General features: G+C 41.0%; 3 protein-coding genes and 1 non-coding gene across 9 annotated transcripts; 1 reads left to right on the forward strand and 3 right to left on the reverse strand.

Annotated features, from left to right (window-relative positions):
* Positions 1–468: 468 nt before the first annotated feature.
* On the reverse strand, positions 469–4067 carry LOC120801569 (low choriolytic enzyme). Of its 4 annotated transcripts, none has more exons than XM_040148709.1 (10): positions 3993–4067; positions 2412–2473; positions 2276–2318; positions 2121–2183; positions 1851–2006; positions 1598–1715; positions 1139–1374; positions 897–978; positions 683–811; positions 469–555 (listed from the first exon to the last, which is right to left on the reverse strand). In XM_040148709.1, exons 1-10 carry the CDS (start codon positions 4024–4026, stop codon positions 552–554), a joined length of 927 nt encoding a protein of 308 aa, XP_040004643.1. In that variant the 5' UTR covers positions 4027–4067; the 3' UTR covers positions 469–551. The 4 variants fall into 4 exon arrangements, with proteins under 4 accessions (XP_040004643.1, XP_040004645.1, XP_040004642.1 ...); XM_040148711.1 differs by having other exon boundaries at positions 494–555; positions 687–811; positions 1196–1374; XM_040148708.1 differs by having other exon boundaries at positions 494–555; positions 687–811.
* trnak-uuu lies at positions 2942–3014 on the reverse strand. The gene has a single exon. It is a non-coding gene; the product is annotated as a tRNA-Lys (tRNA).
* A 1834-nt stretch (positions 4068–5901) lies between the features above and the next one.
* On the forward strand, positions 5902–10989 carry ankzf1 (ankyrin repeat and zinc finger peptidyl tRNA hydrolase 1). 2 transcript variants are annotated; one of them, XM_040148454.1, is made up of 16 exons: positions 5902–5980; positions 6372–6546; positions 6626–6756; positions 6852–6954; positions 7046–7254; positions 7356–7465; positions 7627–7780; positions 8426–8648; positions 8736–8834; positions 9001–9198; positions 9293–9424; positions 9517–9799; positions 9928–10039; positions 10123–10290; positions 10383–10453; positions 10559–10989. In XM_040148454.1, the coding sequence occupies exons 2-16, from the start codon at positions 6423–6425 to the stop codon at positions 10683–10685; spliced, it is 2244 nt and encodes a 747-aa protein (XP_040004388.1). In that variant the 5' UTR covers positions 5902–5980; positions 6372–6422; the 3' UTR covers positions 10686–10989. The 2 variants fall into 2 exon arrangements, with proteins under 2 accessions (XP_040004388.1, XP_040004389.1); XM_040148455.1 differs by having other exon boundaries at positions 9004–9198.
* A 36-nt stretch (positions 10990–11025) lies between these two features.
* glb1l (galactosidase, beta 1-like) lies at positions 11026–16705 on the reverse strand. 2 transcript variants are annotated; one of them, XR_005709099.1, is made up of 17 exons: positions 16485–16705; positions 16156–16325; positions 15899–16049; positions 15255–15315; positions 15062–15156; positions 14800–14980; positions 14655–14713; positions 14435–14556; positions 13759–13799; positions 13539–13657; positions 13367–13441; positions 13166–13255; positions 12928–13041; positions 12602–12733; positions 11718–11945; positions 11281–11590; positions 11026–11212 (listed from the first exon to the last, which is right to left on the reverse strand). XR_005709099.1 is itself a non-coding variant. In XM_040148457.1 (16 exons), exons 1-16 carry the CDS (start codon positions 16548–16550, stop codon positions 11387–11389), a joined length of 1908 nt encoding a protein of 635 aa, XP_040004391.1. In that variant the 5' UTR covers positions 16551–16705; the 3' UTR covers positions 11026–11386. The 2 variants fall into 2 exon arrangements, 1 of the variants encoding a protein (XP_040004391.1); XM_040148457.1 differs by having other exon boundaries at positions 11026–11590.
* Between the last annotated feature and the right edge of the window lie 334 nt (positions 16706–17039).

A 17039-nucleotide genomic window follows, 5' to 3' on the forward strand; every position in this document is an offset into this window, starting at 1 on the left:
CAATTATGGATCCTTACATGTCCTGTCATATCACAAACTGGTTCTTTATTAATCCAGGTGAGTGCTTTCTTTAGTCTTCGTCTGATTAAAACTGATAACTATTCCTCTTGCTTATGTGTTCACATGACCCATGTTGCAATACTTCAAATACTTTATTTTACTCTAGTGTTATGTATGCATGCAAAAAGGAATACATTTTCTTCACCACTCAAGTCATCTCTGACTGCTTTATGAAAAGGCTTACGTTGTATATATAGGTTAGACAGTGACACTTGGATGACCACTTCAAACTAAGCTATGACGAATGTTAGTGTTAGCCTTCTTTTCTTCCTCTCACACATCAGTTTCATTATAACTTTCTCAGCCTTCTAAAAATAAGCAACACATCTTGTTTAGGCTCACACAATTGCATGTACAAGGGGGAAATGCTGGTAGAAAGTGTGAATCAATCTTTATTGAAATTGTTTCCATGATTTAATATCAATTTATTTTAGTTGCTTCCAGTACACTCCTGTTTCCCCTCCACTCAGTTTGGTTATTAATCATCCTTGTCACCTGCGGAGAGACACAGAAAGTAATCAAACATTTGACAGTGAGGGACATCTCTAGAATTATTTGCCCATTTTGCGTCATAGTCCATTTCTGAAATAATTGCTGGAGGTTAGTTAAGGATGTTTGGTACCAACTGCATTTATAAAGCTTGTTGATTTTCAGCTTGTCAATGTGGCTGAGAGTCGATGCCTGGCCCAGCTTTATGTCTTTGCTGTTCTTAGGAATGATGGTTGGCTCCCCATCCTGAGAGTAGGCAAACCTAAACATGTATACATGCTAGATTATAATGCATCAATAATATCACAAGATTATTCAGTGATCTAAGTCAAAGTTAAATTACTTACATCCCAAAGTGCATGATTGAGCCATAGTCATACGGTAAGTCCAGAATGTCAGTCTTGAATTTCTCAAAATTCCTCAAACGATCTGTTGGAAATTGGAAAATATTTTTTATACTTACTTGTAAGCATTAGTTCAAGTTTTTTTTGTTTTCGTTTTGCTTTGTTATACAATGTATAGAATTTCACATCTTCGGTCTGAAAATTGGTATAGAAATACAATTAACTATAAACATTCTTTAATTTACCGTTGGTGGAGATCTCACTCCCCAATGCCACCCCCCTTCCCGCCCCTTTGAAATTACCCCTCCAAATGTTTGGCCACATGATGGTGACATAGTTGTCCCGGTCAAAGCGAGACTGCTCGTGCACAAAGCCCAGGGCGTGCATGAATTCATGGGAAATCACTCCAACCTGGAGGCAGTCAGGGCTCTGGAGAGATATGGTCTGTCTTCCACCACGGGAACCAAGGTAGGACCAACACCTGGATTAACAAGCACGCACCCAGACACAAAGCATATGATTAGAAAAACTCAAAGAAAAACACTTCCTTGACTAACTCTACTCATATTTCTTATAATTGCTGCTACTCAAGTCTGCATTACACATCTCCTCCACACAGAAAAAACATTTTGCCTAAGGAGCAACATTATTAAAACAAAGACTACCACAATATGGAATCAAACTTTCCCGGCAAAGGCTCTCACCCAGACTTTGGCTGGATGTCGATGTAGTCTCGCTGGTGAGTCCGAGGAACAAACCGCACACAGGTACCTTTCTCTATGTTCTCCATCCCTTTCTTTATCAGCTTTGTCTCCATTTCAGCTGTTCATTGGTTGGGACATAATGGAGAGGGCAGAAACAATTTATGAATCACTGAAAACCATGTGGGTGAGTCTTAAAAATGAGTAGACTTTAAAGTATTGCATTTCATTAAATTTTGAAAACTAAAAAACATACAGTATTCAGGTGAGAGCCTGTATGCAACGTAGACATGTCCATCCACTGACTTAGACCAGAGGCAGCTCCTTGCAAAGCAGACTTTGGAGCGCCTTCCAGCAGATACAGCAATGTCTCCCTCTCTGAGACTAGTAATGCCATCAATGATTCGGGAAGCTGAGACAGACATCAGGGGAAATTAAATCATTCTAAACTGGACAACCGGAGCTCATCTGTTACAGTATGTTGTGTAAACTGCAACTGAATTGAAGTAAATTATTTGCAACTTACCTTGGAACTCATTAGCTTTAATGATTTCATCCATTGCTGTCCCATCATCGTGCTCTTCACGCGCTTAAAAAGAAGTTGAGTTGTTAGTCAGTGTGTGTGCTTTTAAAACAGTCACACTTACATCTACATTTTGATCAAATCCAAATTGCATTTACCTTTATAACCAATGGGGCCCCATTTTGGGCTGAACAAAAATTTCTGCAAAAAAGACAAAGTTGTTTGCAATTCAGCTGCAAGCTGTTGTTGAACTTGTTAAAATTGCAGCCCCACTCCAATTCCAAGCATATTTACCTGGGTATGTACAACTGAGAGACAGGTGGAAACCATGCACAAGAGGATAATCCGGTCCATCTCTGCTGGTAAGATACAGTATGTCTTCAGCGGTGCCATTTTACCTGCACTAACACCTAGCTTTATATGCGTTCCCAATCACTGTCCTGAGATAATACCCATGATTATCTCAGGTAAATTACAGGGTTGCTGTTATTTGTTTGTGAGTGAGTTTAATCCCCAAATTAGTTAGATTCTTTCATAAACAACAACTCCAACAGGAGGATAATGTGAGGTCTCACTGTGTGTAATAACAGCTCCACTTCAATGACTAGGTTTAAATTAAACGGTATAATGTTTGGCACAGGTTTGGGGCAATTTTAGGCTTTGGATGTATTATACATTTACCAGGAGTACTGTTTTACTGTTAAGATTACCAAGCAGTGTTACGCTAGTCATAACCAATGATATGTAACCGTCGCAAAAAAAAAACATATATGTGAAACACATATTCTTGTTGTCTGTGTTTTGTGAAAAGAGGAAAACATCAACGCCCGAACAGGGACTTGAACCCTGGACCCTCAGATTAAAAGTCTGATGCTCTACCGACTGAGCTATCCGGGCTCTGACTGCGACGCCGGAAACGCTTAATATAAAGCCGCTGAGACCGACACCGTACGCACACGAGTGAGAAGTTTGATCTCAGTGAAGCAGGTCGGCAAATCCTGATACTTTAGAAAAACGAGATATCATGACCCCGTTTTCTGGCCTTAAACTTCAGATTCAACATGAAGATTTTACGGTAGGTTGATGTCAACATTCGCTAACGGTAACCACCTAGCTAGCAAGCTAAATTTGCCAGGCTTGCTGTCGGCGGCTGCAGCTAAGTACATTAATTAAAAAAACCTACAAATTATCGGTGGAAAATAACTAAAGAAACTTCTCCGACAGCTCGCCTACATTCGAGCGAGCGTTAACTTCTCGATAGCAAACGGAGTCACGCTATGCTAACGTTGTAATTGCTCTCGTTCACTTGTAGGAGCAGATCAGAGAGCGGCAGCGTGCCATCCACGACAACGGCCGCAAACTGGAGGACGTCCAACAGCAAAGACTGCGTGTTGAGGAAGAGATAATTCAGTGGTACCATTATTACTTAGTTTGTATAACTTATAACTAAGTGGAACTTATGTTTGGAACGTAAAAAAACAAAAAAAAACTGTTTTGTCAGAACCTGTGTCCCCTCTGTGTTACTGCAGATGCAACTTAACGCCGGTGGTTGTGGATTTTGAACGTTAATTTGTTCTGCTCGGTTCGGCCAATGTGTGAATTCCGGTTAAACAATACAGATTTTATGTTCGTTCATACGAACCACTGACTCGCTTGGCCAGGTTATTTTTTTCAGTTGACCTAACCCGAAAGGAAGAAGCAGCCCTCCAGGCTCTATTGTTTTCCACCTAGCCCTCCTTGTGGCAAATTAAAAACCATCTAATAATATGCAAGAGATTTTCATTGGCAGGGGCGCTACACACGAATTATCTTTAATCACTGGCATGTATAAGGGCACCTGTCGATTTTTAAAATAATAAAATCAAAATAACTTACTTGAAGTATTATACAACTGAAAGAATTTTGTCATTGAACAGTATCAGCAAAGCACCTTTTAACTTAACAGCAAAGACCAATCGTTGAAAGGAAAGCACTTTGCTTGGCCATGACAGCACTTAAATTAATTAATCAGCTAGGATCAAATAGTCGAGTACAAGTACAAAGAAGCACTGTTTGACCAACATTAAGGAGCAGCCGATGCATCTGTATTGTAACAGCAGTGACATTAGCTCAAGGCTACCACCACAAACAGCTGTAGGGGAGGTGGTAAGTCGAAAGTCTGCTTTGGCAGAAATAGTCAGACTCTCCCTAACTGTAAGTTGTTATCAACAAGTCAAAAGTCAAGATGAGTTGCAAGGCAAGCTTGAAGTCAATTTATTTGTTGGTCAAGTGTGATTTATAAGTAGTAGACACCAGCTTGAGCACCCATATCGCTGGTGATATGCAATATGCTAGAGACACAGCTACCTTTCATACGGGACCTCTTATGTTTAAAAGCTACAGTGTGTTGCCCTTTGAGGAAAGAGGGTGATATTGAGGCGCGTTGACCTTCGTGCAGTTGTTAAATGTCTTATGAGTTCTGCTCTCGCTTGCAGCACCAGGGAAACTGAGCGGAGGGTTGAGTTGATGATGGAAAAAAGCGAAGTTGTCGATGTGTTACAGCAACTGGGTCATATACTGCAAGAGGAAAGGCGTCTTTCTGAACAACTGAATGGTCAAGCCTCTGAAGACAGGTAGGGTACTGTGCTGTGTTCACAGCGAAAGAAGATATAAACTCGCAAACCTGCACTATACGTTCATTATGTTTCAGAAACCTAAAGAGCGATTTACAGGAGAGGAGTGAGCGTTTCACGAACAAGGCGAGAAGCCTTGCTGCTGAAATTTTGGAGGTGAAACAGCGTCTGACAGAGGCCAAGGCTCGCAGTATGGCTGCTGGTAAGAGTTTTATGGAGGATGTCTACATCCTGGTAAACTCATATTTGATACAGTTTGTAATATGCTTTGTTTTTCTTTGCAAACAGCAGAGGCTTTGCTCCACGCACCAACCAGAAAATCAAAGCGAAATCAAAGCAAATCCAAGTGAATCAATTATTTAAAGTTTGTTTTGTAGATTACAGGTAAATTTGTTTTAATCTTGTGTTTCATCTAATCTTAAAAATTGATTTTGTATGTATTTTGTTGCACCTAATAAAATGTTTGACTTGATATTGTCCCAGAAATACTTTGACTTAATAGCCAACAGCTCAGGTGCCATATAATTGGCCAGTGATGTATTGGGAAAACTCCCCATCAATTCGAGACACACCCAATATAATTTTACTATTGGAAAGGTTGATATATAAAACCATACAGCCTTGCAATTGTGTACATACATCAACTATGTATATATAAAGACACATATGTATAAACTTGACACACTCTTTATTATAAAAGCAAATGGCAAAATGGAAAATATTTACATGAATAAACCAAGGAAATATTCAGGTGGGAAAGTTGAAATTGAAAAGCCAGTAAAAGGGAAATGCCAGATAAATTATATTTAACTTATTGTATCAACTGATTGAAGTCAAAGAAAACGTACAATGTTTATTTAATATACATAGAAATAATTTTACTGTTACTTATTAATCATGAAGTCTATGCCCTTACTGCTCAGATTAGAGTTCATTGACATATGTTGCTCTATGATACTGAGTAATCAAAACCGTGGGTAAAGCGTTATAGTAAAATGTGCAGCATTCCCCTCTGAAGTATAATAGCATATATGATGTACGTATAATCACACAAAGTGCCAGTTAAACCTTTTAAACGTTTGATTAATGTGCTTTCAGTGGTTTAGGAAACATGGGCTTCTTTGCAACCTGCGAACGTCTTCTCATTGAGGTGTTCTTGACGTTTTGGGGCTTCCGTAGTATGTCGGGAGGAAGCAGTTGGGTAAAAAAAAAAAAAAACGTCAACGCAGCCGTGTGAGACATTATTTTATGGTAAGTTGCTATTTTTAAGTTAGTTAATTGTAAGTTCCAATATATGCCATATACTTATCAGCAAGTTGGAGAAGAGAGAAAACAGCAAAGCCGTTTAATAAAGATAATAGTCAGCGCTATTCACTATTACACGTGTCGTTCAAAAGGACGCGTATGGCCAAGTGTACATCGGCTAAGATAACATTAGCTCATATAATAGAGTAAGATTGGTTTGTACGTTGTTGAGAGCTCGTGGCTGTAATGGTGTCATGTCGAACACAAAGAGGGGTTTGAGTAATTTGTTAAAAACAGACTAGTGTGGTTAATTATTGTGGATGTTTCCGAACGAAACCGATTGTTTTGAATAGCACCAAACATAACGTAGGGTTCTCTGTTTCTAATCTCCTAACAGGTCAAGAGATAGAAAAAATAATAATTAAAAAACGAACAAACCACGGCGACAATGACGACTTCTGCCGACAACCGCTCCATCTTTGATTTGTGCCCAAAAGATGAGGCTTTGACGGGACTGCGAGAAGCGAAGCCCGTCCTGAAGCAGCATGTCAACACCGAGCCAGCCTCACAAGGTATGTATGAACTGTAGCTGTAGGTTCATGACTGTAGTAAAGACAGTACCCTTAATTTTCTGTCTTGTTTGAAACCTAGCCGTCCACACAGGGTTGGAAGATGAATGCCCAGAGGATGACAGACAGTGGGAGTGCGGCCTGGCTCGGGAGGTGTCAGACAAGATGGTCTGCTCAGCCTGCAGGTGCACCTTTATTAATCGTGAGGAACAGGTGATCATCCAACACTTCTCTGTTCGGCCGGCAAAGACCTGTTGATGTGAAGAAGGCTGCTCATGACTCTGGGTCACCATTTCTCTACATTTCAGATGGAGCACTACAAGCTCGACTGGCATCGCTTCAACTTGAGGCAAAAAATGGCAGGATTGCCACCAGTCACTGTCGAGGAGTTTGAGAGGAAGACTGGAGCTGGTGAGGAAAACCCACACACATTTAGCACAGAGTTTAACAGGTGGAAGAAGTGATTGTAACAGGTAATTGATTTTCAGTTATCACTTTACAGGGGACATGTCAAGTATCTCAGGCTCAGATTCTGATTCGGAGGAAGAAAACTCATATAGTGACGGCGGGGGAACAAGCAGCAATGCGACTGGCACGGATGAGAGCTCCCTTGAAACCAGTTTAATTACCGGCCGGCTCTCCAGCAAGGCTGTTTTCCAGAACTCAACAGGACAGTATGTGTCAGTCTACCGCTGCATTCTGCAGGGGAAGGTGAGGCTCAGCCTATAGAATACAGTACAGTGTGTAATCTATGTGTTAACACAACTTTTGTTTTTATGCTAATTTCATATTCTGTTCCTGTAATATTTCAGTCAGATGATGAGCAGGATATAGGATCCTCCCTAATGGCCATAAGTAAGAAGACTGTGTGGGTTGTTCTCATGACAGGTGGAGGCCACTTTGCTGGTGCTGTCTTTCAAGGGTGAGTAGACAGTTTTTTTTTTTTATATTTTCTTTTTTTTATTTGCTTGTTTTTTGGTCAGCACTTCAGATCACAACTTATGAGTGGAGGTGTAAGAATAATAGGACAGCCAGCACAGTGGTTTATAAGCATGTCCCCAACATATTGTATATGTGTTACAGAAAAGAAGTCCTTCAGCACAAGACTTTTCACCGATACACAGTGAGAGCAAAGCGAGGCACCGCTCAAGGACTCAGGGACTCTCAGAACCGCGGTCACGCACCAAAGTCTGCAGGAGCTGCTCTGAGGCGACACAATGAGGCAGCGCTAGTCAAGGCAAGATTACAGTCCATTTAGCTGCACTGTCATTTTGCTCTTTCAGTGATAGCCAGGAATAGCTCTATTTTATTTACAGACTACCAACAAAAAAGGCCAAAATAAGCTTAAGGCTATTGTTCATTAATAAGAGCTAACGATCCACATAACACTGTTAAAGGTCCTCTGTTGAATTGCATTCATTTCTCTCCAGTACAAGTTAAAATTTCTGTCAGGGCAGTCATCCTGCTCCTAATGTGGCTGTTTTTTTGTTTTTGTTTTTTTTTGCTCTTGTAAGAGTATGCTGGTGCAACCACAGAGCGCAAGGGCTGCTTAATCGCAAAAACACTTGGGCTCTGTGTAAGGGTTGCTTATTCCAAAAGGCAAAGTTGAGTGAGCAATTGCGTATTGTCAGAAGACAACTCCAAAAACTGGACAGCAACTACTGTCATTTTAAACACATACTTCTCTTGTTATTGTTACAAGAGTAAATCCGATTCTAGATTTACAAAGTAATTAATGTAAAATGTAAATGTATTTGGTCTTAGGAGTGTGGCTGAATTCTTCCTAACTTTTTCTTGTCAATGAATCTCATTCATAAGGTGAGGTATTAAGTTATTCGTGTACAGTTTCTTCATACACAAACACTTCTGTAACCTTTTGCAGGACATCCAGGATCTATTGGTAACCTGGACTGAATACTTGAAGGAGGCCTCTGCAATATTTGTACGAGCCCCTAGCTATAACAAGACCATCTTTTTTGGTGGTCGGGCAGCTCCCCTTGACAAAAAAGACCCCAGGATCCGTACACTCCCCTTCGCCACACGCAGGGCAACTTTTCGAGAGGTACAGAGGGTACATGAGGTGCTTTCCACCGTTCATGTTTATGGTAAGCTGAATAACATATTTGGAGTAATAGCATGTTGTCTGCTCATTGTCATACAGCCAGGGTATAATCAAAAATATCTCATTGCAGGAAGAGACACAGACATGTCTACAGTCTTCAGTCAGTCTAAGAAGGCATGGAAAAAAACTGTCAAGCCATTAGCACAAAAAAACACTGATCATGAGCAAAGTAAGTTGAAGAAGTTTAAATATACACTCTTCATTTACACTCTATGTAGATAAAATATCATGGCAAAACATATCTTACTAAAATTAGGTGAAAATTGCTGTTTCAACTCAGTTATTTTACCATGAAATTTGGTATTACAGTCCAATTCCTTTATTTTTGGCTTCAGCAGAAGAAAACCATGATAGCTCAGATAAAGAAGAGGGTGGAGAGATCCAGCTGGAGATGGTGGAGCTGACATTAGGAACCCTGGACCTCAGGGAGTATGAAATAAATCCCTCCAGGCACAGGAGGAGGAGGAGGAGAAAGAAGGAGGAAGCCAAAGTGCAAAATGAGACTAGGTCCAGTCCAGTGTTTCATGACATAGGTGGCTATAGCTACATTTTAAGAACCCAAAGAATGCTTATTTCTCACATAAATGTTCTGCAAGGTTTATGAAATTTCTTATCCATCTGTGACAGGATTGAGTAACACAGAAGCAGACAATCAAGAAGAGGAGGTGCCGGAGGCTACACCAGCAGGAGACGCCCCTCGAGCAACACAATCAAAGCACAAGAGGAAGGGGAAAGCACAGAGCAAGAAACAACTGGAAGGTGAGTAAGGGCTTGTTCCTTGCTATTGTTCATTGTATCGCACCTGTTTCTCACTCTCAAAACTCATTATTTAGCTTTCTGTGTCATTGTAGAAACTGTCGATGAGTCATGGGAGTATGGCCTGAGGGATGCCCTCTTTACAGCCTGCAAGGTTGGGGATGTGGTCACTCTAAGTAGACTCCTGGAGCTACTTGGAGAAACGGCAGAGAGTCGAGAGCTGTCGGAGAGCAACACATCTGATGCACCAAGTCCTCTGACTCTCCTCAATAAGCCCATAGACTCATCAGGGTTCACGTTGCTGCATGTTGCATCAGCAGCTGCACAAAAGGCAGTGGTCAGGCTGCTCCTCGATGCAGGAGCAGACCCAGCCTGCAGGTATGAAAAAATAGTAAAGGCAACTTTAGTAAAAATAAAATTTCAGTGTGATAATTTGAAGCAATTCCAGTAAATGCAATGAACCTTTGCCCAAATGTGAGCGGTATTTCTGCAATATTCCTTTACAGGGATAACAAAGGACAGACCCCGTATATTGTTGCCCCTGACAAAGACACAAGGAATGTCTTTCGTAAATACATGGGTGAGAATCCTGACAAATATGACTACAGCAAGGCACAGGTAGGAGTTGACAGTCTAACTTCTAACATGTATCCTATTAAATACAAGCAGAGCACTTATGGTTTACACCTGTGCAACTCAAGGTGCCTGGGCCACTGACAGCAGAGATTGAATCCAAAAAGACAGAGAAGAAAAAGGCTCAAAAGGCACTGAGAAAACAGCGAGAAAAAGAGCAGAAGGAGGAGAAGAGGAAACAAGAGTTGGAGGCAGAGGAAAAGAAGAGGTTTGCATCGCTGACTGATCGCGAAAAGGTGAGTTAATTGGCATTTGATCACTGATATTCAAGTAATTGTTTTCTTTTAAAGGTTTTTAGAAATGTTCACTGTTTGCTTGTTGATTATAGAGAGCTCTGGCAGCAGAGAAAAGGTTAGCGGAGCAGGTAGCTGCAACAGGAGTCAGCCTCTGTAACATCAAGTAAGACCCCCCCCCCAAGAGCTATTCTCTCATTGAACTTCGTCACAGTGTAGTTCAGTGATTGAAGTTCAGTGTGCTTTTGTGTTGATTTGTCTTTGTCAACAGGAGGTGCTGGTTCTGTGGGGAGTCTCTGCTGGGGAAGATCCCATTTCAATACCTGGAGTATTCGTTCTGCACCCCTCGCTGTGTCCAAGCACATCGAAAAGCGAATACTCCTGCAGGCAAGACCTAACACCGGTGTGGAAATTTTTAGTTGGAAGGAAGCTACCTCATGAAAAGTACAAGTGAATTTGTGCAGCCATGTATAGACACTAGCAACTCTGTGTCTTGCCAATGTGCTAGTTAAATTTTCAAGTCTGAACACACATTTCAAATATAATTTTATTATGCAGATGATCTTAGACAATTGGATGAATATACTGTCTCAAAAATTAATGAAATAAACCCTTGAAATTTACAATTTAGTCACAGCATATGCAGTTATGAGAAACGTAAAAAAAAAAGCAAATGCAATAAAAACAAAAAGAGAAATACTGTTTATGGATCACTGTCATTTCTTCCACAGGCCTCAATGAATATTAAAAGTCAAAGACAAAATATTCACTGGATCACTGTTTGGCTGTGAAGCTTCTGTGTCAAATGTTAAAGCAGTTTAAACTGGATCGAGACTGATAAAGAATTGGCTCTATATGAAACACTGAAAAATAAAGTGATTAAGAATAAAGGTGCCACAGAAACAGTGCAGTACAAAGCACTGTCCTTTGGATCAATTTCCTCACGTCAGGTGAATTGTTCAGAGGACTAATTCTGCTCTGCCTCAGTCAAACCTTTTAATGATTTCTTGGTACAGAGTTCATTAACAGCTTTAGGGATATAACATTTCTCCAGCTGAATGTTGAGAAAATGTTGTGCTACAAAACTCAGTGCACTCTGTCAAGACTGTTCAGCAGTGACACCGAGCTGAGCCCGGTCTGTAAAAAGAACTCTTAAGTGCGCTGGTGCCCCCTCCAGCTCCAGCACTGTGATGTTGTTGGGTAAGGTGGTGCTTAGCAAGGGTCCTGGGATATAAACGGTCTGTTGTGGGCCCCTGTTTGGCCAATATCGTCCCAGGTTCACACCATTAATCCAAATCTGACCCTGATATATGTAAAAAAAAAAAAAAGAATGATGTTAAGATCAGAATGGATACAAATATTTTTACCCCTGGAATAATGAGGTAAACCCACACAGGATTTAATTGTGTTGGCGCAAAAATCCAAATTACCTTCATCCATAAAGTGAACTTGAGAAAAGTGTCCCAAGCCAAGCCGTTGGGCTTTAATGTCCCCATGTAGAACGCCGGTCCAGCTAAAGGTTCTTTCTGAGCGGCAGCGAAGGACTGTTGACTGTCTGAATGAGGCCATCCATTAGCGATGGCTCCATCAATGTCCAAAGGGTAGATCATCCAGTCAGTCAGTTTGTCTTTACCCAGGATCAGATTGCTCAAGAGACCCTGCAGTACACACACAGTTTACCAGCTAGCATTTGTACTCTCATTTTTTTCAAAGTCATTCTGAAGTTTAAGGTATGTGTATTTCCTATTATGTCTAACATGAGTGTCTGCGGTACTTACTCCATATTAAATATGGCTCTATCAATCTTTATTTTTTGTTTGTGTAAATATGAAGAGTTTCCCCATTGCTGAAGTACTTTTACAGATCAGTCATCGATCTGGATTTCTGTTACTGCAGTATATCAATATCTAGGATAACATTCAAAAAATCTTTGAGGATCATTTTTTACAATCAAAAAGAATATAGTTGTTTATGTAGCCCTGTGATAGACTGGTGACCTAACCAGGGTGTACCCAGCCTCTCAACCAGTGTCGGCTCAGATTGGCTCCAGGCCCCTGCGACCCTTAAAGGATAAGCAGTGTAGCTGGATGGATAGATGTATAGCCCATTTAATATATGAAATAAGAAAACATTTTTTATTTGGTATAATAACGCCTTATGATCGTTCACGTTATTTGGGACCAGGTTTTCATAAGCATTGAGGTCTGTGGACCCCCAAATAGTGTGGAAGTAAAGACAATCTCAACAAAATATGAGCGTTAAAGAAGTGACTGCATAGGCAGAAAAACGTTACTCTCTTTGGGAATGGACTTGCCTTGTAGTCCTTGATCTTGCTGCCAAAGTTAACCCTGCCCATGTTCTCAACAAGGATGTCCACAGTGTCCCCCTGCTGTCCAGTGATGTTTATCACCAGCACTGTGTCTCTCTCCAACAGGCCCTGGAAAACCTGTTCATACAGACACGCATGCTTTATCATGAGTATGAACAATAAAAAAATACAAATAACTGAACAAGAATTTGAAATTTCACAACATGGCATTACATGAACAAGCATGCTTGGCATTGAGCTGTGATTTTTTTTCCCCTTACATTACCTGGAAATCAGACACCTGGAAACAAAAGTTCATCGTAAAGGCTTACCCCATTGACAGACACATATGCACGGTCATGAACCCCATTCAGTGGAGAGATAAGTGGCGTGGGCTCTGAGAGGTTCCGGGGCAGCGTGGTCTGATACAGCATGTATCCATAGTACTGAACACAATAGACATGATAGGTTGTAGAAACAACAGTCTGGAAATTCTCCATGTTTCAGGAAGTTTACTGTTACTACAAGACTAGTCCCTCCCCTGTTGTTGACTTCAGAGAGACACCATACCTGTTTCATCTCTTCAAATGTCAGAGGATTCTGAGATTTGACTGGCCCCAGAGGTGAAATGGTTTTCAACAGACCACTGATATTCCCAACCTGTAAACGTTTTTGCATTCTTAACATCAAACAGCCTCTTGTGCTCATTATAAACCACTTTTTTGTGATCTTAAACATTTAAAAACTTGTCCTGAAATAATAGAGTATTACCTTTCTCAGAGTCACAAAGCCATAGGCAAACTTGGGAGTTGCTGGCGGCATGGGTCCAAAAGGAATATCATTAAACTGTAGAGAAACAGCGATTCATTAATCTTAGATCAGACATATGTACAAGTGTAATCAGGACAACAAGCTGGGCGGGTGGCAGTTCAATCAGTGGCACCTCCTTTATGACATCTCTGATGGCCAACAGCTTCTCTGTGGGGTCTCCTGCCTCAGACAATGGGGCGTCATAATCATAACTAGTCACCACTGAGCGGAACCTTGTGTCATGATCAGCACCTTTGAGAGAAAAGCAGAGAGTTACAAAGAGATGACTGCGCCACAAGCTGAGCTTTTATCTCCAGAACTCATACAGTGATTATGAAATCAAAGGACTTCACCATTCCAGTAGCCAAAGTTAGTGCCTCCCTCAAACATGTACCTGGGAAGAGAGAGGAGTAGACTGTATTATTTTGGGGAAATCTACTGTTAATCAAACAGACAGGTGACTTTCACCTCTTGGGAGCTCAAGTTGGTGATTGATGAATCTTAAAGGATGAGGCTGGTGATAATTTTCCTATTGTCAACAAATCCCATTAAAAGACCACAACCAGCATTAAATTGATCCGACCGACAGTCCGTGCAGCCAGCCTCTTACAGCTTATTCCTCTGTGCCATAGACCTCCCATATTGTCCAAAAACAATTAAAGACACATTAATGAACCACACTGTTGCGCTTGGTGAAAGGTTATTTTAATATGAAGAACATGGACACTGTAGTTTATTTTGAGACATTGCAGCAAGTGGGTATTTATAGCACAGCAATGTGTATTAATCCGCGGCTGAAAATAGCCTCCTGTTAATGTACTGTCTCCTCCTATTTTAGTAAAGTTTGCTAAAAAGTTTTAGATTCATATCTTCAGAAAGGAATTCATGGACTTGGGAGGCTGGAAGGTCATAGAGAAGGACTAATGCATTGCCGGTTTTGGTCTTTTCATAACGTCAGCCATATCCTTTAACCAAATTTGTACACAGAGGAGGAAACCTTGGAAGGATTAAGAGTTTGGAGAAACATACATGTTGACGTTGGCCCCCATGGTTAGCATTTCTCCTAGCATTCTGCTGATGTTCTGAGCATCAACCATGGCATGCTGATCTCCCCAGTGGTCCAACCAGCCAGTGTAGAACTCTGAGTTCACCTATATTGCCATTTAAAACATTTTTCCATCCTACCCTTAGTTGGATGTGTCAGCAATTACTGAATGTAAATAATTAAAAGAATTCACACGTAACTAACCAGTGGGCCTCGAGGTTCAAACCTCCTTTGCCGGTCAAAGGCTTCAGTTATGTTGGTGTCTGAATAAGGGAAGAAATGGAAAAAAACTGCAAATTTCTGAATGAACAACTTCAGATTAGCAGATACTATTATGTCCTTAACACACCTGTGCCAAAGTCTACCGTGGCATATAATCCTTGCAGAGTCCCGCACATCATTTCCTTGTCTGTGTTTCCATCAGTGGTGAACAGGACTATGTCTTCTCCAAGAAAGAAGCGGAACAGAGTCCGCAGGTGACGCATGTAGTTATAGTCACAAGCGTAGTAGCTTCCATATTCATTCTCCACCTGCAATAAAGGGAAATGATTCATTCAAACCAACATTTCACTAACTATAAAAAACTTTATATGTACCCATAAGTAGACTACCTGGACACTAATGATATTACCCCCGTTGATATAGAGCCAGGGCTTCATTTTGGGGAGGAGAACAGCAAGCCAGTTGCTGACTGCCTGCATATAATCTGGAGCAGAAGAAAACAAATCATTAGCATGTCACATTTAAGAATGTGACATGCTAAAAAAGAAAAAAAAGACAAAGATTCACAGGTGCACGTTATACCTGTGTCAGCAGAGCGAAGTACAATCTTTGGTTTCTGAAGTAGCCACGCTGGCAATCCACCCTGGGAAGAAATAACAGATTGTTTTTACAAGATATCAACAAGTAATACATATATTGAAAGTGGTAGATTTTATCAAATGCACAACATCACTGAAAGAAAACTGACAGGAAGCAGATGGTGATCATGTTTCTGATTTTTTAACAAGGTGACTAATAGCCAAAGCAAGTTATCATATTATCAGTCACAGTCTCTTTGTCACTTTTTTGCACAATTGCTAAAATGAATGCACAGTTAGATCCATCCATTTGTATTTTCAAGTATATGAAAAGGTATATGATTGTAAATCTCCACTTTGAAAAATCTTTTGTTTGCCTGAACGGAATACTTGAATGTAGCACCAACGGTGATAATTTTTAAAAAAATTCTTTAATGCCACATTGTAATTTTTGGTTTAAGATACTGTATAATTTTTTTTGTAAATACTGTGTTCTGTTTAGGCTGTGATGTTGTGAACAACTTTAAAAAAAACAAAAAAAAAAAACAGCGTTTGTGACCGTGTCTGACTACTTGTCTTAGTTATGAAAATAATTACCGATTAGACTTTAAATATTGACATAAACAAAGCAACGTTAACTTTCAACACCATTTCCCATTCCGCACAGATGTACGGTCCTGGACGCAGGATGACCAGGAGACCTGTCTGATTGGCCAGATCCAAAAAATGCTCCAAATCTCTGTCCCCTGTGAAGCTCTGGACCCCCTGTACTGCTTCATGGAAGTTCCAGGGCACATATCTGTGTGGAGGCAGAGTGAACGTAGTCAACCCCTTTACAGAAAGGTAAAGTGAGAACATCCCCACTGACAAAATACATCAATACTGTATGTATGTTTTCAGCTTACACTTGGATGGCATTGAGACCACTCATGTACATCTTCACAAGCCGGTCCTTCCAGTAGTACCGTGGGATTCTGGAGTAGTGGATGCTGCCTGAGATGTACTGAAAAGGCCTCCCATCTTTGAGGAAGCAGTTGTTTTTGTAGTCTATAGAGAAAGCTCTTTCTCCAGAGACCTGCAAGAGATAGCACGGTGACTGCTCTGAGAGGCAAGGAGTGGATTTTTACAACGGGTTGAAGTCTGCATGGCATTTTCTCGAGTGAGATACAAGACCTATGAGTGATCAGGTGACTTTTCTATTAGTACATGATTCAACCTTTTGTTTCTGTCTTACCAGGTTCCCACGGACAGATAAACAGGCAAGGTTCGCGGCAACGAATAGTAGGACGCCAGCAGCCATGTCCGCTGCCTTCCCTTGACGACTGGGCCTGATACTAGTTCATAACTCCTGCACCATCACGCCTTCGTGCCCGCCGGGTGCGTTTTTTTCTGTCTTCCTCTCTGCATGCCTGTTTCCCTGCGGAGCAACATGACCATCGACGCCCAAAGCGCTATCATGTGATTCTCATTAGACGTCTGCAGGGTCCTACACCCCGCCGGATTCAACTCCACGCGTCTGCCGCCGGAACGACAACTTCCGCAAGTCTCCGCCGGCAATCGGCTCTGCCTGGTTAGCCTCGTTCAAAAGCCCGGTTTCAATTTAAAAGAGAAAGAGGAGTGAAGAAAAATCTGCCGGAGAAAACGTGTGCCTGGAAAAATGCTCAAGCCGCTCTGAAATGATGAAAAATAATTTGACTTACACTTTTAATGAGTGTTCAGAGTTTGACCACAAGATGTCGCTGTTAGGCCTAAAACGTTCATCTTGATGAGGAAAAATAGAGCACAACTC

The sequence above is a fragment of the Xiphias gladius genome, chromosome 16 (genome assembly GCF_016859285.1).
Source record: "Xiphias gladius isolate SHS-SW01 ecotype Sanya breed wild chromosome 16, ASM1685928v1, whole genome shotgun sequence".
Lineage (NCBI taxonomy): Eukaryota > Metazoa > Chordata > Actinopteri > Istiophoriformes > Xiphiidae > Xiphias > Xiphias gladius.